The following is a 26072-nucleotide window of genomic DNA, read 5'->3' as shown; positions in this document are numbered from 1 at the left end:
AACATGGGAGGAAGGCAAAGAGCAATGAAAGAAGAAACTTATGAAGAATTAATTAAAGGTATTAGAAAATTACTCAAAAATTAGAAAGAAAAGCTAAAAAAGCATACAAAGAAATGCCCTGGAAAATGTGCTTAAAATGTATGGTAATTTATAATAATTTGGTCAAATAATTTTAATATGTAATTATTATAATTTTTCCTATCTTATTTTCCCCCTACACATTATCCCTAGGTTTTTAAAAATAATTTTTCAAATCAACATTTTTTTTGCAATTGCTGGTACACTTTTGTGGTACATTGTTTTTGAAAGAAATCATACCAATTTGCTCTGGGGTCAAAGGTTTAATTATTGTGAAAGGCGTCCAAAAGCAGCACAAGAAAAGTGATGTCGCTCCAAGTTTCGAAGGGTTAAAAATCTGATATCCTGAAATACTGATACCCTTTATCTAGAGTTACAATCATTGTTATGACTATGCAAATATGTTTAACTTAATATTTAGTTTAATATACCAAAATGTATAGTGTGTCTTAGTTCTGGTATCTCCAACATTTATTGGAGTAATATTCTATTATATTCTACTAATATTCTACTCTATTCTCTATTAGCCGGCTGCTTGTACTGCCGCATGCATAACAATTTTTTTATTGTTTGTTTTTTATTAATAAGATGAATAAGAGCAAAATCTGACCTTTTCCCCAAAGATCCTCTGACAGATGCCGTTCTTCGCCAGCTTCTCCTTCACCTGCCTGGTCAGCTCGATGGTGTCCACCTCTCGGTACATGTACATCTCATACTGCTCTGGAGTCAGCGGCGGCACGGTGGGCTTGAGGGCGCGGGGGATGTATGCTGGGTAGTAGGAGAGCCTCCCTGGACCGGGGCCGGGAGACTCTCCACTTACCGACGTGTCTGACTCCACTTTCACCTCCACCGGCCGGCCCAACCCCAGCTCGTCCTCAGCGGCGGAGGCCTCCTCGCTGTTGGGGAGCCCCTCGCCGTTCTCCAGACGGGGCCAGGGCCGAGACAAGGCGGAGGGCCCGGAGGAGGAAGAAGACAAGGAGGGGGAGACAGAGTTGAAGGGCAGAGAGCTACCTCCGCCGCTAAGCACCATTGACCCCCGCTCCTGAGACCAGTGCTGGTCGAAGTAGGTGCCCGCTTCACCGATCTCTGATTTCACCTTGCGGATGATGTTCTGGACGAAGGCGGCCGGGGAGAGGACGCTGAGAGGCGTCTGTGGGCTGCTGATGGGGTTGGCCATGCAGACTGAGACGCAGCCTCCCTCCTCCTGTTTGATGGAGATGGGTAAAGGCAGACCCCTGGAGCGCTCCGGGGGCCCCAGACGCTCTACCTGAGCTCCTGAGCTGGCGCTCGGGGCCCTCCCGCACACCTCCATCTCCATCAGTGCTTGCTGCTGGGCCTCCATCTCCCTCCTGGCCTGATCGAGGATGCTCTTGATGGTTTCGTCAGAGCTGCTGCCCGCCCCGTTACTGCTCCTGCCTGATGAGCTGTTCAGAGACGACTTGCCATCGCCTAAAAAAGAAAGACCTGCACTCTGACACTAATGCATTCTCAAATCACCTTTCCAATTTAGATTTCATAGTAAAAACTGTAAACATCATTGTAAATTTACAAAAAAATCAATCAATGTGTCTTTCAACTATGACTTATGACTCGCAGCTTCATCCTCACCTCCCCTCTGGGACTGGATCTCCTTCTTGGCCTGCTCCAGGATATTCCTAATGGCGTCGTCTGACCCAGTTTCAGGAGTTCGGATGCGTGGAGTGATGCTCCCTGCCACAGAGGGTAACAGAAAGAGATAGAGAGAGAGGAGAGAGGAGGGGGGTGAGTGGGATGGTTGATCAGAGAGCAGTTCCAAGGCTTTGCTTTTGACTGGTAGATCAATGGCTGCCTTTGAGCGCGTGCTGTCTGAGGTTGCAGTATACGGGAAGCTCAACTTTCAAAAGCTGTGAATCTAGGGAGAAAACAAAGTTTAAAAGTAACACTACAAACATGGCAGAGGAAGCCGAGATGAAGTCAAGGATGAGGTCCAAGTAGATTAGAGGGTTTAAACGTACACAGGTCCACAAGCTTAGCCACCAAAACAAGATGGCATAAGTGCATCAGCTTGAGAAACTTGTTGGTACACTGTAGCTTCAAACCCTCACAAATTCCTTTAAAAACTCCCAGAATGACTTTTTTTAATAACCTAGTTCTTATTTTGGTAGCTTTGGCCGATTATAGAGACACCTGTTTAACCATGTTATCTAAACTCTCTATTTGAAGACAAAAGTGTAAAAGTTAATTATCACTGGTTTATGCGGGAGTATTTGCTGGCTCAACTTTAACTTGCTCCACTTAAAGCATCAGGCCGGCATATTGTGCTGTGTATTTGTTCTGACCCGCCGAGAGACTGCAAATGCCAATTAGCTCTAAGCTATAATATGGTACGGTGCATCAAATGGTAACATTTATGTTTAAAATAAAATAAATAAATAAATAAACAAACTATTCGACATGTTTCTTATTGTCAACGAATGCCAAACAAGGACAATACCATATTTATTTGTAGGGGACTATTTTCAGCTGTGGATTAATGCATATTTGTTGTTTTATTTTCAGCAGCATCAGAGTGCATGTGCGTGGGATTGCCTTAAAATAAACTTCATGTAAATGAAGGAACATAGTGCAACATTGTGGCTCACTGATGTGTTTTTGGACAACAATGGAGCAAAGGGGGATAAGATAAAGATAAATACATGCAATACTTGTTAGTAGTTAAATAAATTCAGTGTTGGTCTAATCATGGATTTGTTGACAATAAGAATTATAAAGAATATAACTTGACGCACCCAAACCTTTAAAAGTCACTGTAAACACACGCAGGTGAACATTCATGACATTTTAGACAGTTCATTCACTTGTGTTTCATACTTGTTTCTAAGACAATAGTTTAGAATACATGGTTAAAGCTACAATGGGTAACTTTTTATGACAAAAAGTATTTAAGTAAGTGTCCCTATATCCTAACAGTAGAACATGAGGCAGATAATATCTATTAAAAAATTGTGCTTCTCTGCCTCCTCATAGTGCTGTTAATGGCATTTGCAAGAATCATGAAAACAACCAATCAGAGCAGAAGAGTCAAGATTGCATCAAACTGTGGAATTCTTTACTGAATGATTTAAAGTGTAAAAATTTTTTTTTAGTTTAAGGAGATGTATTAAGACTAAATAAATTAGAAATAATTAGACTATATGAAGCTATCAGGTAAAATTTGTCCTCTTAGTGAAGGTGATTTATGGTGCTATGGTGTATAGCTCAATGTTGTTTGTTAAGTAACAGTATTTGACAGACCATTTATTTCTTTTGTTTATATAATTAATAATTTATAATAATATATAGATTTTTTTATAATTTTAGAAAGGAGGAGGTAAAATAAGATTTTTTTTCTTTTCCCTGCTCCTTTTCAGCTTTGAAATGTGTATTAGAGTGGTTTTGAATCTATATCTGATTGTTGAGCATCTACATGATCAGAACAAATTGGAAATTTAGAAACATATTTTTATTATACTGTTTAGCTGTAAAATGAGAAACTTGGTCCGGCTAGTGTTTTCTTTTGGCTTAACTGACGGCTTGGTCACAAACTTTTTTTACTTTACAGCTTAACAGTACACTGAAATATGTTTCTGAAAACATCTGAGATGAAAAATAGGCAATGCAGTAACAAAATCTTGATTCATGCTTGATCAGCACTGCCTTGTTTTGACAGTTTAACTGCAGTTCAAGAGCTGTGGTTAACATGATTGACAGCTACTCTCTAGATTTTCTTAAGGCTAAAATCAGAGCGGGTCTCAGCATTCTTTCAGACTATTTGAATAACACTTTGCTCAGTTTATCGTGTGACTTTTGACCATTGACACCTAAATTAAACTGTCCACCCCAGCTTTTAAGGCTCATCTTAACTGTCATGTTACAAATACATATAGTGTTATTAATTCCCAACTGAGCTTGCACACTTTTCTAAAACTTTGTGTCATGTCGCTGTGTTTTCCACTCACCTCTCTGGCGGACCTGGATGGTCCTAAGTGCGAGGATGTTCTGTTCATCAGAGAGGAACTGCTTCATCTTAATGAAAGGTTCTTTGCCTTTCACAGTCAGCTTCCTCCAGGGTTTGGGTCTTGCCAGGATCTCACTGACCGAGCCCTGGGAGAGGCCCAGCACATAGTGGCCAAACACACGCTGGCCAATGTTATGCTTCAGCAGCTGCTCCTTCACCTGGAAGGCGATCTCTGCCGTGTCCAGTTGGTCCTCGTCTCCTGCAGTTGAGCTGCCGCTTTCCGACTGGTCGCTTGGCAGGCCGGCGTCGACGCTGCCCGCCCCCACGGGCCCTTGGGTGGCTGACATGAGGGCGACTTTGGCTGCATAGAGGGCGGTGGGAAAAGCCATGAGGCCTTCCTTTTTAAAGTGTGGCGAGAGGAGCTGCTTGTGAAGGATATGGTCTCCTGACAGTCTGTCACCAGAGCAAGGCGACACGGAAAATGGACGGGGTAGATCATGGCTGGAGGAGGAGCCGTCAAGGGTGGGGGGGCCGGGACTGGGGGAGGCACGGCCATCCACATGAGAGGAGGACGAGTGGGAGCCAGGCGGCCTGCCAGTCTCTCTTCCTGCATCCTCTGACTGGTCATCATCTGGTGACAGAAAACACGCACACACAGACTGAGCTCATATATAACACATCACCCATTCTTGAGAACTGAGACAAATCATGTACTACCAAATTAAAAACACGCCCATTTAGTTTCTGGGGTGAAAGATTATTTTTAAAGGATTTCTATGCATAAAACTGATTTATTAAATATTTTGATCTGCTTTAATATTTTTTAATTTCTCAACTTACCTAGTGCCTAAAAATGCCCTTGTCCCAGAAAATAATTTAAAAAGTCACAATTAAAACTGTGTTAAAAGCCTTAAAAATTGAAAACTTACAGTACATACTGATAACATCAGTGTAAAAATGTACTGCTATAATAAGTCATGTTTGATTTTGAAATATATTTTGTGAAAATGTTTGCCCTTTAAAGATATGTTCCAGATTTTTGTCAACTTCGTCAGATTTCTCCAAAAACATTAATTAATTCAGCATAAAAGAGTAAACTATTTTCTAAGGTCTCCTGTCTCGTTTTTTGATTTTCAAAAAGGAGGGAATGCTGCTCATGTACTGGTAAGTTTTCTATTTTCTGATAAACTCATTACATGATATTGCTTCCAAGTATGTCTCAACCAAAACAGGTCGATATGGTGGTCCTTCTAAACCAAAGCAAATAAGAATTATGGTTTTAAAATGAGCATTTTAACTACCATTTAAAGAACTTTAAGCATCTCTAAAAAAATAAAAAGGCTAATCACTAGGACTGCTGGGAAATTAATAAATATATAATTTATCTGCCTTTTTGTCAACTCTGGCAGAGCTCACCTCAAACATCCAACTTATGCTATTTAAGAAAAAAATTACATCAAGGGTTAGTTGGCCAAGTACGAAGTTTAACAGTCAAGACTTTGACCTTTTAAAATATATTTTTCCAGCCTAAGAGAAGAATAAAAATCAAAAAACCCCAAAATAAGATTTTATCCCAATTCTCTAGAATGACTGACATGCTAATTAGCACGAATGTAATCAAACCGACTAATTGTTATCCAGCTGATAACAGACATTTAATTAATTATTTCAGTTGCTTTCTAGCCTTGCAATCCCAGAATACATCTTGCAGGCTCAGTTTATGCAGAAGAGATTTAATTCTGAAAAACATTGACTTTAAAATTGATTGAGCTTGACCAATGAGCACCACACAATCTGTGAATTATGGGGAGTTTTTAGACAATGACATGACTCGCTTCTTCTTGTTAAGAATCTTGCAGGTATCTATTAAAATCTCACTTTCATAGACAAAAAAAGAAATGTGAAAGAGATTTATTTTACCAGTGCTGTGCAAAATTCGGGCCTTATCCACCAGGTATTTGTGAGATGGAAGAAAGGCCTCTTTATCCAGCAGAAGAGCCTCTGCAGCCTTGGCAGAATCCTATGCACACACACGCACACACGAGTTGTTAATTTTCGATTAATCAATTGCAGTGGCTGTAGATATCCTGATAATTGATGACAATCAGTGAAGCATTCAAAGGCACTTGTGTAGTTTTTCTTTCCTGACACAGGGAGAACATTAAGAAGAAACCAAAGAACCACTTTGGTGAGAGAAAGAAAAACTGCTGCATCAACACACGCTGATGGTGCAGGGGAATATATATATATATATATATATAAATATATATACCTGGGACGAGCTGCCATTTGCTGAAGCCAGCTTCATTACCTTTAGGATGCTATGGACAGAAACAAACATGAAGAGAAAGTTAATTTTATAAGTAATTATGAATGACGTGCACATTCAGTCTACTCTAAAATGATCACCTGAGTTCAGTTTTAATCTCTTCATAGTCCATCTGGGATTGCAGTTTAGCTTCTAATCTCTGAAATGGAAAAAGAGAAGCAGCATGTTATTTCATTTGAATAAGTTTCTCATCAGAGCCGCAGAGGACTGAGGAGGTGTTTGCGATGTTCTGTCACGTCTCAGTGTGTCGCAGACGCTCACCTCGATAGCTTCTGTCTTATAGGCTAGCTGCCGTTCCAGCTCTAGGATCTGATTGGCCGAGGTCTCTTGAACTTCCTGTAGCGTGAACTGCAGCCGCTGAATGTTTTCAAGGAGACGGAGGATTTCGCGGTCTTTAGCCAGCAGGGCAGCCTCCAGCTGGGAGGGCAACACCTCGCCCTTTTCATTCTTCTCCTGACAGGGTGAGAAGCAGAAGTGACAAAGGTTGTGAGGGTGAGGAGAGGGAGGTGATAAAAGGAGTGAGGAGGAGAAAAGGTGAGAGGCCAGCCGGTGAATCACAACCTCTGCCGTGCTGATATGATGCAGACAGCTAGAGAGTGAGAGAATTTGACTTCAGGTAACCGTTAATACTGCATTTTAATATTTCTAAGTAATTGTATCGTTGTTTTGTACGATACAATTGTATTGTATACTAATGTAGTAGACGCATCATATCTATGCCAATTAAAAGCCATTTTGTATTATGTATGTCATCATGCATCATGTATGATTTTGTGGTCTGATGTACAGAACCAATCTGTCAGAATGTAGGTGTGTGAGACTTAATTTGGTAATTTTAAAGATGACACATACATGATTTTGTTTTGAGACATTGAGCTATGTTTGACAGATGATGAGTATCTTTTTGTCATTGTTTTGATAAAGACAGAAACACAGTAATTAAAATACTGGAGTGGACCAGGTGCTGTCAAATTTGAAAATATAATATCAAAGAGTTAACCAATATGGTTCAGTTTGTTAAAATTATAACTGCTATGTTGAGGATGTTATTCAGACTTTGTTCATTTATGTGTTTTTTTTCTTCTTGTGATGTATTCGTCCTGCACTGGACAATGGGTGATGCTATACCTTTTTTGCACATGTGCAACTATGTCTATATAGGTCATTGAGGGGACATTTTGGAAGAAACTCTAAGTCTCAGTCTAAGAATAAATCTGGATTTTCAACTGGCTGATTAAAAAAAATGCACCACCCACAGCAACTTTAACTTCAAAAGAACATCTAAGGTTACAACAGGTTAGTTCTGGAGAGTGAACTACATAGATACCAAAGCAATGACAACTTAACATCCTAGTTCCCCAAAAACCCACAGCCATGCCAGCTGTGAAAGAAGTATTCACATCATTTACATATGTCAAAGTATAATTTACTACAATAAAAAAACTCTATAGAAATCCTGCATTCAGATTCGTACATAAAAGTATTAAGTATGAATCTGTGTTAGTATTATATTATATTATATTATACTTTTATTATGTCAGTAATGCATTAACATATAAGCAGAATTTTAATGCTGGTTGTCAGGCAGTTAATTTAACTTCAAAAATGTTCAGATGTTTTGTATGTTAAATTTAAAGCTACAGTTGGTAACTTTTACTGAATTAATGTTTTGTTATATTTGCTCAAAATATCACTATATCCTGATTCCTGTCAGTGGTACATGAGACAGAAAAACTGAACTGGTTCTAATGGCATTCCCTTGAATCACTGTTCTTTTACTGCAGTCAAACTGTCAAACTAGGCGGTGCTGATCAAATATGAATCAAGATTCTGTTACTGCATTGCCTGTTTCTCATCTAGAATGTTTTCAGAAACATATTTTAGTGTACTGTTTAGTTGTTAAATGAGAAAGTTTGTGACCCAGCCCCCATGCTGAAAACAGTTGAGTTAACATAACGCATTGCCCACCAGCCAGGCGGACAAACAGTGCACTAAAATATGTGTGTGAATCATCTGGGGTGAGAATTAGGCAATGCAGTAACAGAATTTTAAGTCAGATTTGATCACCCCTGTGAAAATATTCTGATACAAGGAAAAGTCCTTCATCAAAATGGTGCTTAAGTAAAATTAAGTAAGTAAAAGAACCAAATGAAGAAAAAAAAAACAAAAATAAAAATGAAAATAACATACCATTAAATGCAAAATTATTCAAAAAGAGAAAAAAGGGCATTAAAAAACTCATCACTCAAAGAAAAAATAGAAAAATATTTAAATGTTTAATAAAATAGTTAGCAATAAATTTACTGTAAATCTACTAATTGATTCATCAAGTAATTGTTGCAGCTGTACTTATATAAACTGTAATTGTAATTTAATTTATGACAAAAAAAACATTGTATTTTATAAACTCTTATGTTTATGATTAGTAAAATAACTAAATTATTCAGATAAATGTGGTGAAGTGAAAAGTACAATAATTCCCTCTGGAATGTGGTGGAGTAACAGTAGCTTGAAAAGAAAATACTCAAATAAAGTAAAAGTGCCTCCGATTTATACTTAAGTACAGTACTTGAGTAAATGCAATTAGTCACATTCAACCACTGTATGAAAGTAATCAAGTGAGTATCTCATAATAGTACTTAAGTGCAGTAGTTGAGTAAATATACTGCACATTCCACCACTGCCCAGATGTGGCCAAAAATCAAATAACATGTCACGTGGTTCTTACCCTGCTGGTGCCCTCTGCTGGATGGCAGTTTCCTGTGGCTAACTGCTCCTTTAGCCTCTCCACTTCCCTCTGGGCCTTTTCCGCTCTCTGCGCACACACACACACGGTATCACAGCCTTACAGTTTCCGTACACCAGCCGCATCAATTGGCTAATGAGATGATCAAGGTGAGCGCATATACATAAATCAAAGGAGGCGCCCTTGCTCTGAAATTTTAGAGCCACGTGAAAGCCTGAGCAGAGGCCCGCGCGCGCAGACGAGTGCAGCCACCGGTTTATTCTGCTGAGGGGGCTGTTTAGTCAGCCCACTTTATTCCCCAAACTGTTTACCTGCTCTGTCACACCCGGCCTGCTAATTAATGATTCATTTTGAGAACATTTATCTAGGAGCTGCTGGCAGAGAGCAGCAGAGTGAGAAAAAGAGCATGAGAGGGAGAAGAAAGGAGCAGAAGAAAAGAGGTATCACCACGATACGTAGGAAGCAATCAAGGCAGTGAGATAACTAAGAACCCCGGCGTTTGGCGCTCCGGCATCAATCGCGCGCGGCAGTCTGCTGTTCTCTGCTGAGTGGAGCCGTGCTGCCATAGCGCCCAGCGACGGGGGCTCAGGTTTACACTCGCTAATCACACACTCAGGGGAGAGGAGGTGGAAGTGGGAGGAAGAGGGGGGTGGGCACAGGACGGAGGGCGTCTAATTAAAGCCAAGGCTTGATTACAGGAGTGATTACCTTAACGAAGGAGCATCTCAATCAGAGAAGCGCAGAGGCAGACTGTACTCACCTGGTTCGCTTTCTCGAGATTCGCCATGATGGCGTTGACCTCCTCTGCCCTGGAACACACACACACACACACACACACACACACAGACAGAGACAGAGACAGACAGAGAAGCAGAGGATTACTGTGGAGACACTCTCACTCTCAGAGCAAACACGTTAAAAACAACCAGCTCAACTGTTGTTGTTACACATTTTGTTAGTCAGATAATCCTTTATTCAAAGTAAAGAGTGGCAAACACAGTTAACTTCTGGAGAGGTTCAAGTTTTACAAGTAAATGGCTTTTTTATTTGTTATATGCATGTCATATGCATTTCAGGAATTTAAAAATAAAGAGTTTTAAACTGTGACCTTATAATTATTTATTATGTATTTGACTGTGTATTGCAGTGTATGGGATGGGCTTGTGGAATGGTATGAAGATGTATCAATTTAAAAAAACGATACAAAAAAGTTATTTTTGGCAGGTATATGGATGAGGAAAGGTAGTGTTAGGGATGTTTCAAGTTATTTAGTAACATTGGGATGTAAATAATCCTGGGATAGGTATTTATTTATTAAATTTGGTGGGAAAGTAAACTGGGGTTGGTTGTTTGTACACTTTTTGTAAATACATTTGGGAATAATATATGAGTTAAAAGTGAGAAAGGGCTCGGAATATATAAGTTTTACACCTATCTACTCATTTTCAGACACTGCACTTTTGTTTGTTTATAAAATCTTTTAATTTTAAGTTCAAAATAAAGTCATTCATTCATTTTTTCCAAGCAAAAACAAATATTTTTGAAAAAAGGCAAAGGTATAATACTGTGTTGTACTTTTGGATTGTGTGAGATGTATACACTCATTAAATAAAATGCTCTGGATTTATTTTGGGAGTTGCAGTTGTACTGCACTGTAAAGTTTTTGCTTCAGTGCCTCTGTTAACAATAACTAAGCGAGCTGGGTGTCTACAGCGCAGCACTGCTCATCCCTTAAACAGCAAATTATGTCTGATGGTAAAACAACAGCAACAAAGACCATCAATGAGGAGGTGTGCCTTCAGAGAGCCAGCTTTTTCAGTGAGAGCAGCTCACACAGGAACAGTCTACCAGCACTTAGCAGGAGGTTTGACACATATCATTCATTTAAAATGACCTCAAAATAACCAAAAATCATGGCTAAAAGGCCATAAAATGTGTGCCAATACTCTGTAAATTATCTCAAACTTGTATTGTGCGTTGTTTTTTTGTTTTACTCACTGTTTTCCCTGTTTTGACGTACTTTGTGCTCTCAGTTCTGTGTTGTTCCTGTTTTAATGTGTTGAATGTGTTTTTGTGTTGTTGTTGTCATCACACCTGCCCAGGGACTAAAGTTTAAAAATAGCAAAGCTGGCTAAACTGGCACACTTACAGAAATGTTTGTTAATGTGCACTGTCCCTGTAATCTTTAACTGTCTAAATACAAAAGTTAGTCCGATAACTTCAGAGCAGCTACCCCCTCCCTTGTAACAGCGATATTTAAAATCAACATTTATGTTTAATATAATCCCCAACTCATGAGTAAAACATTCAAGTAAAGCTGTAATCAGATTGATTCATGATATTTAAAAGAACCATAACTAAGCTGTCTCACAGCTCATGGCAAGTGTTTGATGATAAAGCAATCTGCTGTGAGAGCAGGATTTTAACATCTGGAGCACGACATTTCAGCCACAATCACAGATATCATGTTATCAGATGTTTTGTCAAAAAGGACATTTTTGTTGAACTCTTTGCCTGGTAGGCCTTCTCAGACATATACACTAGTGAGGAGGTGTTTTTACTATTTTGACCACCTCGTTTATATCAGTGAGGGCAGACTAAATATTAGGAAAACAAAGTGCAGTTAAACAGCAACAAAAGCTGCAGCCTAAAAAGTTGGCATACAGTTGAATCAGCACCTCCTTAGTGTATACAAAAACTTGACACTGAAATCTTGATGAATATTTTAATGGGACTGTTGTGTTTGCCTGCATTAGTGTACAGTAGGCGTGGCTAATAAAGTGGTTGCTGAGTGTATCACTGCCCATCAGCTGAGGCTCCTGGGAGAGGGATCCCTCCTCAGCTTCTCCTCCTGAGGTTCCTACCATTTTTTTCCAGTTCAAGAGGGTTTTTTTGGAAAGATTTTCCTTATCCACTGCGAGGGTCCAAGGACAGAGGGATGTTGTAAGGCCCTCTGAGGCAAACTGTTATATTGGGCTTTATAAATAAAACTGAATTGACTTACAGCCAGGGTTTTAGAGATAATGAGGTCATGTGTCAAACTTCCCACAGTGTAACCACAACAACAGAGGAAATATTTCACTGGCCACCAATTTTATTATTTCATTTAACTGTTCAGTTATACTACACTGGGAAAATACATGAATATTCTGGTAAAGAAATATTAGTTGTAAAATTGGGTGTTGTTGTTAATAATCACTTTATTGAGTCTAATACATACCATATGCTGCTTGAAAGAAAATCACCAAGTGCATTTTGTGTGTAATGGTTGAGTATAAACCCCTCTGATCCAGAGCTGCAGAGGTATGAGACTTTTTTTTAAAGATTTTTTTTTTTTGGCTTTTTGCCTTTATTGGTGATAGGACAGCTCATGTGTGAAAGGGAGATAGAGAGTGAGAGTGGATGACATGCAGCAAAGGGCAGAGGCCAGAATCAAACCCACGGCTGCTGCGGCGAGGACGCAGCCTCTGTATATGGGGCGCCCGCTCCCCCAACTGAGCTACCGGGCACCCCAGAGGTACAAGACTTAAACTGTATGATAACTGTCTCAGAAAATATTGCCCTGTCTTGGTATTGATTTTTTAAAAGTATTATTTTATAATTTTGTTTTTTATTATTCATTAATCATCCAGCTTAATTCATAAAGATAGAGCCTTTGTAGTCATCCTTAACTCTGGAGTGACCTGCCTGAGGAGATCAGCGCCACAAACTCCGTCTCATCTTTTAAATTACTTTTAATAACCCACTTTTTTAGAACTGCTTTTCAGTGATTTTCCTTATGTTTTATGACATTTTTTACACATCTTATCCTCTTGTACTTACTATGTACCTAGTGACTGGCTTTTAGTTCATTTCCTTTTCCCTTTGTTTTGATATGTGCTTTGTTTTTAATGTAAAGCACTTTTTAACTGTGTTTTGAAAGGTGTTATAAATATATAAATAAAGTTACAATGACCCCTAAAGAATGAAAAAATACATGTTTTTTTTAGTTAAACAAACATTTTATTACTATAACTGAAACTTGAAACCATTTTTAGAAATAAAAGTATGTGTAAAAAGTCCTCCTCCACTAAAATAAAGGCAAGATTCTTGGTCCAGCTGCTTTTTTTTTTTCAATTTCGCAGATGAGCAAAAAATACACTGTATGATAACAATCAATACTCATACCACAGGATACCTTATGAACCGCCTTAATCCCAGATAGTTTGACGCAGTACTGATGACATGACCTCTGAGCTCTCAGTCATAGCTGTGGCTCTGCATGAAAGCTGTGAACACACTAATGTATTATTCGATTCCTCACAACTCTTCTGAGGTTGGACTCTGACTCGCCTCCATACATCTAACAATCAGAGTAGTCTAATTTAAACAGAAGCTCAGCAGGATTATTCATGAGGTTTGTTTGAAGTTCAACAGTTTCATTTTGCACGCATGGGACCTGATTTTCAAAAGGTAGATAGGGATGAATTAACGAGGATGCTGTGATTGATTTAAATATGCACATAGGTTTCTCAAGTTTCGGGACACGGCAGTCCTTTTATACCAAAGGAAAAATTTGTTCAAAGAAAACATTAGACTTTTTTTTTAATCCACATTAGAGAAACTACATTTAGCCGAGCCTCCGTTCTCTCATGTTTGCACTGAACTGCTCCTATTGTCTCACATCAGGCTGCATAATTAGCTCAAATATTAGTGTTCTAACGTGTCATGAGTAAAAATAAAAGACAATACTATTTCCAAAATGAGCTGTGGAATCAAAGCTGTTCTTAGCACTAATGCTCATCGGTGCTGTGTGGCGTAGGTTTCAGAGGGTCTCGGTCGTGCCCCGGTCCTATCAATAAGGCCGGGATAGATGGCGCCCTGCTGACAGCAAACACTAACAGGTGTCAGCTCCACGTTTAATGAACTTGTGCAGTACGGAAAATGTTTTGTATTGATTACCTGCTCAGCTGCTCAAGCCGAAGCAGACAAATAGTCTTTCTTATCAACATTGAGGAAACAGTCAGTGAGAGTAATAGAGGCCGGCCCGCTGTTCAGAGGTTTCAGGTCAGCGAGGGATAACTGCAGCTGGAGCCCCGGGGTCAGTGGTGCTACCGTCGGCCCAGAGGAATGTGACCGCGACAACACACACACTGTATGACAAACCATATAACAGAGATGCTCTTTCAAACTGCAGCTGCGCGCAAAAAGGTAAACCCAAACTGAAAATGTGTCCAATCCAACAAAATGGATGGCAGTGGGTCTAGAAACATCAGTTCAATTGCGCCATGGATTAAGCCTGGGAGAAAATCCATTAGCAGCGGCTGACTGTGCTCTGGAGCACAACCCAAACAAAGGAGTGTTTACTTTGAATGTCTATCGACATCCTTCATACAAGCTCAGATTCATTTCAGGCGTGCGGTGGATACATTGCGCTCAAAGACCAGGACAAGGTAGAGTGTTTTCTGAAGCAATCTTTAAATGGAGCAATTCTTCTTGAGGGCTGTCATGGCCCAGCTGCCAGTGAAGGCAAACACAGACCTCTCTCATCGACCTGCATTAGTGGCTGAGTCACTCTCCGCCTTTACAATGGCATTCCTCAGCTCTGCACTGGACATGAGTTTATGTAGGCAAAATAAAGAAGAGCGGCCTCGAGGCTTGAGATGCTACGCTGAGGCGCAGTGGGGGAGGGAGGCGGCAGAGATGGCAGTGTGTACCTACCATTACTTGAGGGAGAGGAGGAAGATGTCAAAAAGTTTGTGAGAAATAGGTGGTGATGCAAACACAAATTGCAAAATCAGAGGCGGACTCTTACTTGTTTGTCATCTCCTGGTTGTATTTACACCGCAGGTCCAGCAGCTCTGTCTGTGCAGTGTTCAAGGCTGGTGAGAGGAAAACAGGGAAGTGAGACATTTATTCAAAACAAGGTGAACTTTGACCTTAAAGCTGCATTACTGAATTTATTTGCCAATTTTTGGTTACATTAAACAAAAAGTTTGGGTTTTTTAAAGTGGTGTTATAGAGAGTGGTTAAGAGCCAACAGGGAAGCTAAGCAATGTACTGCTGTAGAGGGGGTCAGCAACAAAACGTATTTTAGCCACCTGAAAAAGATCCATCCTTAAACAGCCCAAGTGTACGCTATATTGAGAGCGTTTTTGTCACTTTCCAACAGGGAAGCCGTTAACGGCTTTGGATCCCAATCTATGCTCTCGTCAAAGCCGCCAGACTCCATGGACAAAAACAGTAACTTTATTTTGGAGAAACGGAGCTGCTAGTCTACTGTTGCTTCAAACGTTAGTGATATTGTGTGACTTTGGTGAATCAGAAATAATACTTTTAAAATGCCAGAGTCACACAATAAAGCAGCTTTTCCATCAAAGGCTACAGAGTGAAGTCTGCATCTCGTTTTTCATCCACAGAACGGGGCTGCACAAAAAGGAGCAGGCTGCAGTGAGAGTCTCTCTATGGGATGTTTATAAATAGCAGGCTTGTGCACTGACTCCTTGTCAGGCAAGAGCAGGGGTTTATTCTGCCCGAGCACACCTAACAAAGCTCCGACAGTCCGACACATTTATTTTTCTTAAAGTGAGGATTAGATTGCACCTCAAAAGTTGCCAGCAGTCAGCCCTTAGTTTAGCTGCTGCTAGAGGCTGCATGTTATAGTTATAGTTCACTAATGTATGAAAAGCTTGTCACTGTATGAATAGCAGTTAAAGCAGCCACAGCTCAACACCGAGCACCTTTTAGTACCAGATCTGTCTACTAGGTACCCCAACAGAGGGGTGACCAAAAATGGGAACAGTTCCATAGGTACTAAAGGTACCATCCACAACTTTTCGCAAAGGAAATGCCAAAAACATGCATATCAAACTGATCTGAACCTTACCGACCTGTTGTTGGAAACGCCCCTTAACACAAACAAAGTGATCGAGGCAGTGAGAGACCAGCAGCTCCTGTGTTCAGAGATGTTAAATCTGTTTTTCTCAATTGAGTTTGTCTCAGAAGAGAGGGATATAATGGATTCAGTTTCCCATTAGAAAGCGATGTCTGACAGCACGGTGACAATTTTTTAAAATAAAGCATACACTTAAACTGGTATTGGCTTTTTTAGGTGGCTAAAATTTGTTCTTTTTGTTGCTGGCCCCCATCCACGGAGGTATATTGCTCAACTTCCATGTTGGACTCCAACCTGCTTCTCCAAACTGGAGCTGCTGACTGACATCTGCTGTATGTGATATACTGTCTATGGATATATACCTCGTACAGCCACACTTCAAAAATTCCAAACTTTCCCTTTAATATCTTTTCAAAATAAAGGCCATTTTAAATTCAAACATAACCAATGTGCAGACATTAATCCTTGAAACCTGAATTAACCTTTGAAACCTGAGAAAATTGGTTTAATTTCTATCCAAAAAAATGCAGAAAGCAACTTGGCATAAAATGTCCTGCAAATTGCAAAAATGATTACAAGGTGAGAAGAAAATTATCTGATTTACCTAAAAAAAAAAAAGAGGGACTTATCAGAAAATTATTTTAAAAAGAATCTAGAGGGAAAAAAGCCCAGAAAATTTTATTAAAATTATTGTAGTGATATATTTAAAATTAGGTTACAGAAAAAATAAGGATATTTAATATTATTATTTGTATTTATCATTATTATTTTATTATGGCATTATTATTTTCTGTTTCCTGTGTTTTGTTTTTTTTATGCTAATTTTGAATTTTTTATGACTTTTTACCAAAGCTTGCTAATGTTTGGGTCATTTCTCATTAAACTGCTCTTGAAAGAAATCATGCCAATTTGCTCAGATTTCAAAGGCTTAATAGTCATTGAATCATTTGAAGATTATGGTAACTGTTACTGTTATGGTGAAAATCAAATTTTATTTTAAAATGTTAGTTTTAACTTGCAGCTGTGTCAACAAAGCAGCAGCAGGGTGTCTGTGTTTCAGCAGCTGGCACCACACAGTACCTAAACACCTACTGACATTAAATGTGACAGTACAGTACATGTCAGTGTTTAAACCACTTACATGAATGCAGAACCTTGATCTTCTCCTCGGCCTCCGATAGTCTGTCAGCCACACCAACACTGGCGCTCTCCTCCTCCTCCCTGGAAGAAAAAACAGTCAGTTCCTTCACTACACCATGACCACACATAGCTGCAATATGCAAATTAAAGCCATACAACATAAAAAAAGGATTCATACCACCCTTCCACCTCCAGAAACAGCACGTTTGACAAGTTTAAAAGTGAACTCAACTTAAAATTGAAAGAAGCAGATATATTTACATTTTACTGTTGGAGCCTTATTTGATTTGGCTGTGGTTTCTTTTTTTTCTTTTCTTTTTTTATAACGTTTCACTGCTGCCGTTGTTGCAGGTGTCACACTATAACCCAGATGGTCTTCAGGACAACTTTAATGGGGGCATTTAGGTTTTACTGTACAGGGTGACAGACAGAAGATAAATTACCCTCTAATCTAATCCTACGTCATTAAAAATTGAATATTGTTGCCTGAAAGAGCACTAAAACGGAGTGAGAACATCTCTGCATAGGGAAAAGGTCTAAAATATTTAAGGTTAATCCTTGACGATCTTTGAATTTCTTTTACATCATACCAGAAATAATGACTTCAGTAAATGACAGTGGTCTGTGCTATAGGAACCGGATGACACAGGCATATAAAGCTGCAGTTGGTAACTTTAAAGTAAGTTTAAACTAAAAAGTAAGTTTTTGTTATCCACACAGCAGTACAGATGGTTTGTGGGGAAAAAAACGTTCTTCATCTCTTTCTCTTAGTGCTCCTAGTGGCATTTGTTAGAATCCACTGCAGCTGAATGAAAACAACCAATCAGAGCCGAGGAGTCTGAAACGCAGCTGTCAATTACTTCTCATGAATCAAACTAGGCAGCACTGATCAAATATGAATAAAGACTCTGTTACTGCATTGCAAATTTCTCGGCTCACATATTTTAGTATACTGTTTAGCTGTAAAATGAGAAACTTTGCTCTGGCTGGTGCAGTCGCTTGACTGTTTTCACCATGGCGGCAGGGTCACAAACTTTCATCTTACAGCTAAGCAGTGTAACAAAATATGTTTCTGGAGCATTTTAATTTCGTAAATAAAAATCTAATGCACATCTATAATGGCTGTCAGTCAGAGGGAGGGAGTGGTTCACTGTTTCTCACCCTCGGTCCTCAGCTCCATCCTGGTGGTTCTGCTGTGGGGAGCCTGGGGCCCCGGGAGCCGGTGTGCTGTTGGGCGTCATCAGGGAGGCTGGAGAGCTGGATTCTGGAGCCTCTTCTGTCGCTGCTGCCCCTGAGACTGCTGGGCCGTCCCCCGAGGGCTCTGTGTGTGCAAGAAAAAGGCTGGGGTGAGTTCTCAAACATGTGCAATATGACAGGTAATTTAAAATAGTCATCTTCAGGTGAGCAATTTTCACATCTCTCCAGGTATTTTTTTTGGTTGAATTTACAGCCTTCCCAACACCTGGTGCATTTAAATAATCTTCTCAGTACTTTCAGACCTGTACAGTAGCAGCCACTGTTATGCAGCATTTTAAAAAATTAAATTCATGTGGGACTGCTCCCTGATGTAGATGGTTTTAGCCTAACCTGTCTTTTCAAGGCACTCCAGGTGTTTCTTCCAGTGCCCACTGATCTCCCGCACCAGGGCCTCGCTGTCTGGGGCCGAACTGTGAAGCTGCTGCAGCCTTTCCTCCAGGGTGTGTGAGGCCTCCAGCACAGGTGCCGGATCTATGGAAAAAGACACAAACAAATCTCTGTAGAAACAGCTCGTATGATTCACATGATATCCATACACTCCTACTTTTCAAAAAAAGCAAAATAGCTGTTTTACTGTGCGCACCGCCTGTAAAGCACTTTACAGAGCTTTCTGCATCGCAGTTTCAACACAGACACACTATTCCACTGAGACTTGTTTCCAAAGAGTGACTCTAAGACTTTCCCCACTCAGGCGCCTTTGAAAATTTTCACAGGCTGGACCTAATGACACAAGTGCTGTTGCGACCCTTCACATGTACAGAAATCAACTCTAATGAGTCTTCGCACGTGCTGATGAATGGCAGAGAAGACAAAAAGATTGCCATGAATATGTGACGGAGTCTTAAGTCCCAAGTATACACCTAGGCAAAGTGTAGAAAAAGTCTGCTCCTGAAAAGGGGGAAAAAAAAAAAAGCGGGATTCTTTAGCACAACAGAGAAGCTGTTTTGCAATGCATGCGCGGCAGCACCGGGCCCATGGGGCCAACTAGGAGGCTGTTTCTCAGCTAACAAGTCTCCTCTGTATCATTTGATCATTTAAATTATTATGCCAGGAATTCTCAGGAGGCAGCTCGGCACTCCACATCACAGGGCTGTTTTTAATCTTCCCCTTCCCTTTCTTCCCCTCCCGAAAAGTTCAACAGCTCAGAGAGAGAGAGCTGCTCCTGTTGTGTACCTGCCTGCCGAACACCAAAGGAGGTGACTTCTAGTGCCAAAGCACAGAGAGGGAAGCTCAGGGGAGCTCCTTGACAAGGGGGGAGGCAAGATGTAGAGCCACGCGCACACACACACACACACACACACTCTCTCGCTCTCTCTCTCTCTCTCACACACACACACACCGCAGCCCTTCAAAACTCTAAAAGAGGAGGAAAATCGCTGCTTTGCTGCACAAACTTTTCTCCCACAGCTTTCATCCACTCATCTTAGACTTCTGTGTGGAACCCAATTGGATCCCTTCTTCAGTATGGGCACTGACTGAAGTGACTTTTCATAAGAAGTTGGAGCCACAGACGTTTAAACTTTGCCAGATGCCACAGAGAGAATGCAAACTCGGAGCCGGCAGGCCACGAAAATAAATGCTCATCAGAGAGCCAAAACTTCTGCAATGTGCAATTTGTTGAAATCCTGGCCTCGCATTGCAGCTCGCCATATCTGCATTTTCATCAGACAAACATTTTGGGCCATTTAATTGATCGAGCTATTTTTTCCCAGGACCGTTTACAGTCAAACATTGTCTGCATTCATTGTTACACCAGCTGTGGAGATATTGCATCAGTCACAAGGGACATCACTATTAAGAGCAGAGCTCTTCTAAGACAAACAGGATGACTTAAAGCACTGCTATTCCATCGACCCACTGTCACAGAAATCACTTTATCAGCCTCTTTCCCATATATCCTTTCAACTTTTAATGATCAAAGGACAGAGATTATAGTAAGGGATCTCTCACACATGGACAAGCCAGGATTATCAATCAGTGGCAGGGGAGTAAAGTAAAGTCAAATTTAAAGTGAAGGGATATAACTTAAGTCTGTATACAAAATTAACCCCCGTCAAAGTAGAGCAGCAGGGATACTCTCTAAGGGCCCGGGATCTACAGTTACTGAAGGAGAGTCCAGAAAGACTGCTGATAACTTTGGAAAATAGACCTGCTAATTGATGTAGCTAATAAGAAGCGCAGGAGCTTCTTTTTAAGAGCAGCTCTGACGCTAAATCCACTAAATAAACCCCACAACGGAGGAGGAATTCAGCATGACCCCAAGCGCTCACTTTCCTGTTAATCAAGAAACATAACTCAGCTGACGAGGCATTATGTACATCAGGTGAGTCACATCACTCTCACGGCAAAATAAACGGATCAATTTTTAATTCATGACTTATCTTAATTATAGATGATTGGATGTCTGCTCTGAGGTCATGATAACTGATCGGGCAACAGCAGCTCATTTAAACTAATAAATCACGGGACACTTAATACATCATTTTCTCTGGTGAACGCGGGGCCGGCTCTGGAGGAGTCACTGCCACTGAGGAGAGTGGGACAGCATACAGTAGACAGGTTCAATAATGTCATTGTGGAAACATGAACATATTTGTTCACTCACAATGAGTCAACATTATGATTTGTTACAATTTAAGTCATAATTTTGTAGCTTTGACCATCATTTCCATCACTGTACTCATGGGAGCAGGGCCGTAGCAATGGAGTCAATGTTGAGGGGGCCAAATCTGCAAAGTGTCATCCTTGGACAAACTACAGTACACCATTACACTGAAACAGGTTGTAATAATAATGGAAATTTTTCAAGATCATTTATAATTGTGATTACATTTGCCAATGATTATTGTAAATGGCAGTGCATGGTTGTCTGTTGTAGCATCACATTTCTTTTCTGTTTTTAATCAATATTGGGGAATAAGCATATTTGAATATTGGGAAGACTTGCCCCCCGTAATATACATTATAATAACTGCCTTGCTGTAGAGTAATGGCCGGTGGTAACACGGTGACAATGCTAAAGCAAAGTCCAGTGAGGCAAGAAACTCAAGGAGTCAGACAATCAGACAGATTGTGAACAAGCCAATAGTTTATACACATTTAATATAATAGATTTTTAAGTAAAAGTGAAAAGTATGCACACACCAGAAGTCTGAAAACTGTGTTTAAAACTGTTTAGGGAATAATTTTACTCTTGGCCATTATTTTTGCTGCCAAAAAAGTTTGGCTGTCTGATCCTCTGACTGCTTGTCTAAATTTACAAGATAATTATAAATGACACACAAAACAGAAATATAGTGGTGAAATGGTTGAGGTCAGTGTTGGGAAAGCTACTTTGGAAATATAATAGCTTACAAATGACTAGGTACCCTGTTTAAAAATCTTATAGATAGTGTAACTATTTTAATAGCCTCATCAAAGGAATGTAACTTATTACATTAGGTTACTTTTTGATATTTTTTTTTTGACAACTGTTTTTCTTTTTAATTGGGCAAAAAAGCTAAAAAAAATGTCCGGAAACAGACTGTGCCAAAATTAGACATTCCTGCATGGTGAAAAGGTGCAAAACAAAAGAATTAATGTAAAATTTTACATATAAACTTTTTGCCAAAAATAATTCATTTGGATGCAACCCCTTTGTTTTTGACTATTACCTCCAATTTATTTCCTTTTTTCCTAGTAAATGTAATTTATTATAATTACAATAACTAGTTACTCCCCAACACTGGGGAGTCTAAGGTACACCTTAGATTGAAATAAGTTAGGGTTATACATAAATATCCAGAAATGGAAGAGAGACTAGACTGTTATATTAAAAAAAATGTTTGAAAAATCTGTTTGAATAAATACTGGAGCAAGCATGATGTACTGGAGGTGTTTTGAAGCTCACACTAGCCTGCAACCTGATGTGTGTGTGTCCACAAAGTTACAAAGTTACAATATTATTAGCAACAAGAGAACAGATGGAAAATGTATAAAAATAAGACCCAAGTTGTGATAAGCCCAGACTTACAAACAGCCAACAAATGTTAGCAGGTCTTTTAACTGTTTTTGCACATTCTCAGCTGCATTGATATTGAGTTTCATCACTTTGGCTGGGCGATAATGAGGCTGCCACCCTGTAGCAGCTTCCTTGTGGTCACTGTGTTGCTGTTTCTGTGCTATTGCACATCTCAAAGCGGGAGGCGGCTGCTGTATCTGGGGTGAGCCTTCAGTCTGAGCACGAGCCAGAGCCTGTCAGATGCTGGACGGCTCAGCGGACTGCAGGTGGCACCGGGGAGGATGGCGCACAGGTTCAGGATGTGTGTCTAGGTGGGTGGGGGTGGACCAGGGTGGTGTGCGCCAAGACAAGCAGGTGTGTCGGGGCGGTCCGTCTTGGCCCTGTCAGCGATACACCATCATTAGGCGGTGTGGGCGCAGCAGGGTGCACCATTATGTCTCCCTGGGCCCTGTGTAATTACGCTCTGACATAATTAACCCAGCAAGCCCATTAGCCAAGCATTGGCTGGCTGAAGAGAGAAAAAAAAACGCTATAATTATTTGTTGTGCGCATGTTAATGAGGCCAGCTGTGTTCCCATCATACAACACGAACAAATTAATTTACAAGGCTGTGCTCCAAGGTTTTTTCTTTTCATTCAAAACAGTCTTGTTTTTTTTCCCTTTGAGTGGACTTCAAGGTCCATAAACACGCTCTGCCGCTGCTGCAACAAACAGTAACACTGCTGTAATATTGTTGTCAAGAACCAAAAGTAGGTTGAGAGAACACTAAGTCTTTACTTTCACCTTCACAGACAACGTAAAGTGATATAAGGTATGTAGGATAAATTGCCACTTCTTTTCTTCTGCCTGTCAAGGATTAGTTTCGATTAGAAAAAACACAAACTGCCTGCGACAAATTCATAAACACAACTTTTTTTTCTGTTTGCGGTGCATTTTGAGACCAACGAGCATTTGATTTTCAGACGGAGTGTCGCTTTACCTTGAAGTGGCAGGAGGAGTGAGAAAATACTAAAATAAAAAAAGATGGGTGGAATGAAAAAAATGATTGTGGGAAGCGGCGGCTTTTGTGTGTGAACACAACAAAGCTGAAAGAGAAACTTCTTAACCTGTTCTCTTTCATTGCTGTTCCATGTCTTTGTTTGACAGACTGAAGGACGGAGAAGGAATGACATCAATACCGAGACATTTTAAAGCTCGGAACAAAGAGTGCAGCCGGAGCTAGATAGCATTTAAAATTAACACGAGATGCTGCAGTGAGAAAAGAAGTGCCAATGACATCCAAACCAAACTCCACTTGAAATTATACAGAAAAATAAAAAAACGCACCTCGCAGTCTTATTTATGAGACATGTAAGACAAATCACAATGAATTAACGTCATCACTCTGTGGTCTTTACAGATTTGAATCCCATGGTTCTTATCTGCTCTCAGGCACACACACAGATACAGGCATTCCTACAGACACACACACACACACACACACACACACAGTTGCTGTCTTTTAAGAGCACACTCTCTCCTGGTCCCTCTGGGGTCTCCTACTCCACAGGGATCAGTTGGAGAGGCCCGGCTCTTTTATGAACATAATGCATTATTAAGCACCTCAAACATCTCCTGGGCCTTTGTTTATTACTGCTCTTATTAATCACTTGTGCATAATCTCGTCCCGCCCAGAGAGCTTTCATTTTCCATCAGCTTTTATACGTCCTTATTTTCCAACAGACTGCCACAAACGCGCACGGCACTCCTTCTTTGCTCTCATCCTGACTGTAGGTACTCAGCTGCAAAATTACAATAAAGCCAGCCTGGCTGTGCCTCGCAGGCCTCTCTCCCTCTCTCTCCCTCTCTCTCTCTCTCTCTCTCGCTGGTGCCTGCTTATGTATATGAAAGGTTGGAGAAGGACAACCATTCTTTATGCATTTGAATGACTCTGAATTACTAAGGTCAGTGCATTCTGTTCTGATAATCTCATAGCCGAGGGAAACATCTGATGTGAATATGTAAGGCACTTATAACCATCTCATTTCACAACAAGACATGCGGCTTAATGTGACAAAAAGCTGCTTGTACTTGTGCTCCGCTCCGCACTTCCGCTGGTCACCACTAGCAAGCACTGTTGCCATAACATTCCCACTGCTGCACGCACACACACATGAAGACTCGCACACCTCAGACATGCCGTAGGCCCGGCACACACACAGACTTAGAGGGGTGTATTCAGATCAGAATCTTCACAAACTCTGAGTGAGCTCCCCGCTCAGATAAAAGGAGCTGTGTTCTAAAGGAGAGAGGGAGTGGGGTGGATCCTGAGGGATGAGTGTGTGCACTGAGAGGAGGCGAGGAAGAGCAAACACCTGGAGCGTCAGTCTCAGGGCTACGCCCCTGGCGACAGGGCCTCGCTGCTCTCACAGAGGTGGCAACAAACGCAGACGTTCAAACGCCACTCGCGCGCGCACACACACTCCGGGAGAGAAGAGCAGAGTGCGGCGGCGAGGAGGAGGAGAGGAAGAAAAAGAGAGAGTAAGTTCGGCGCATCTCTGGGAAACCGATGAATTCGGGCAGGAGCTGCCACTGTTTTTCAGCGTTCAGTGATCAGGACGTGTTTATCTGCACTGATCAAAACCGTGCGGAGGTGATATAAACATTGTTAGGGAAACACTGTTAACAGGCCTCTTTCAAGCCCCAGACTGGGTAGGAGTTACAGTGCACAGCATGGGGAGATGTCACAGGCAAATCAAAATATAGAGCGCTAATGAAACACTCCAGTGGATTGACATCTCGGCTTAGGGGCCTCATAAAAGGCAAGAAATCACTTCAATCACATGCATCAAGAAGTTATTTCTGTTCTGACTTTACTGTTGCATTCTACTTGCCATTGAACAGCAGCATCATCTCGCATTAACAAAGCGAAACATTATCATGCTGGAATCTCACAAACGTAACGGATATGTTATTTGTATTCAATAGCGGGCCAGCAAAGTGGATAACTGATATGTGACCAGATGTTAATGATAGCCAGATACAACAGGTCACATATTGAGCTGCTGCTGCGTGCGCCCATCCTCCCCCCTTTCCTTGTTCGCCTTTTGCATTCATTAACTCTGCTGTTGTCCTGCTCTGATTGGACCGAAGGCCTTAGTGTCGGCACACAAATGAGCGCGCACACACACGGTGAGAGAGGCACTTTCAAATGAAATAATAGGAGGGAAAAACGTCCTGCAATGAATAGTAATAACTGCATTAAGATTAACGAGCACGGCGTGTAAAGAATAATTGCATCTGTCAAAAGATTAAAAATACATGAGCTGTAGCATTTGTTGGGGGAATGGTGGGAACGCTCACTGTTGTGTTTGAGGGGCAGAGAGAAATGAAGTGGGGCCACAGCCAAATGACTGTCCTCCGGTGTACCTGGAGTCATCCATTCTAGCGAGGGGTGGGCAGGAGAGGGGGGGAGTTGTGACCTTGGACACCAGCAGCAAGATGTACAGTGACAAACAGGCGCAGGATACTGTAGGCCCTCCTCACAGATGGCAGATACTGCAAGGGCCCGGACACACAGATACTCTCAGTGGTGTGGCCTCTGCTGGCTGCAGCCACAGAAGTGAGGGGATATCTGGCAATGAAGGCAGTTAATGTCGGGATCAGTCGACACTAGATTTTTGCCTTTCGGGG

The 26072-nt window shown here is 40.9% G+C and overlaps 1 protein-coding gene across 2 annotated transcripts in view; it reads right to left on the bottom strand.

Annotated features, from left to right (window-relative positions):
* cux2b (cut-like homeobox 2b) overlaps positions 1–26072 on the bottom strand; it is a 110021-nt gene that overhangs the window by 11664 nt on the left and 72285 nt on the right. For both annotated transcript variants that reach the window (XM_088077155.1, XM_088077156.1), the window contains exons 5-17: positions 18731–18871; positions 18305–18464; positions 17145–17224; positions 14924–14990; positions 9890–9938; positions 9112–9198; positions 6645–6836; positions 6464–6522; positions 6327–6375; positions 5975–6074; positions 4056–4685; positions 1687–1788; positions 689–1527 (exon numbers count right to left, since the gene is read on the bottom strand). In XM_088077155.1, the coding sequence (XP_087933281.1) occupies positions 689–1527; positions 1687–1788; positions 4056–4685; positions 5975–6074; positions 6327–6375; positions 6464–6522; positions 6645–6836; positions 9112–9198; positions 9890–9938; positions 14924–14990; positions 17145–17224; positions 18305–18464; positions 18731–18871 (2555 nt within the window). The remainder of the gene's footprint in view (positions 1–688; positions 1528–1686; positions 1789–4055; positions 4686–5974; positions 6075–6326; positions 6376–6463; positions 6523–6644; positions 6837–9111; positions 9199–9889; positions 9939–14923; positions 14991–17144; positions 17225–18304; positions 18465–18730; positions 18872–26072) is intronic.

Source organism: Plectropomus leopardus, chromosome 4, assembly GCF_026936395.1.
Source record: "Plectropomus leopardus strain MGB_pleo_1.0 chromosome 4, ASM2693639v1, whole genome shotgun sequence".
Lineage (NCBI taxonomy): Eukaryota > Metazoa > Chordata > Actinopteri > Perciformes > Serranidae > Plectropomus > Plectropomus leopardus.
The sequence above is the reverse complement of the archived record's forward strand: the minus strand, read 5'-3'. Positions and strand labels throughout refer to the sequence as shown.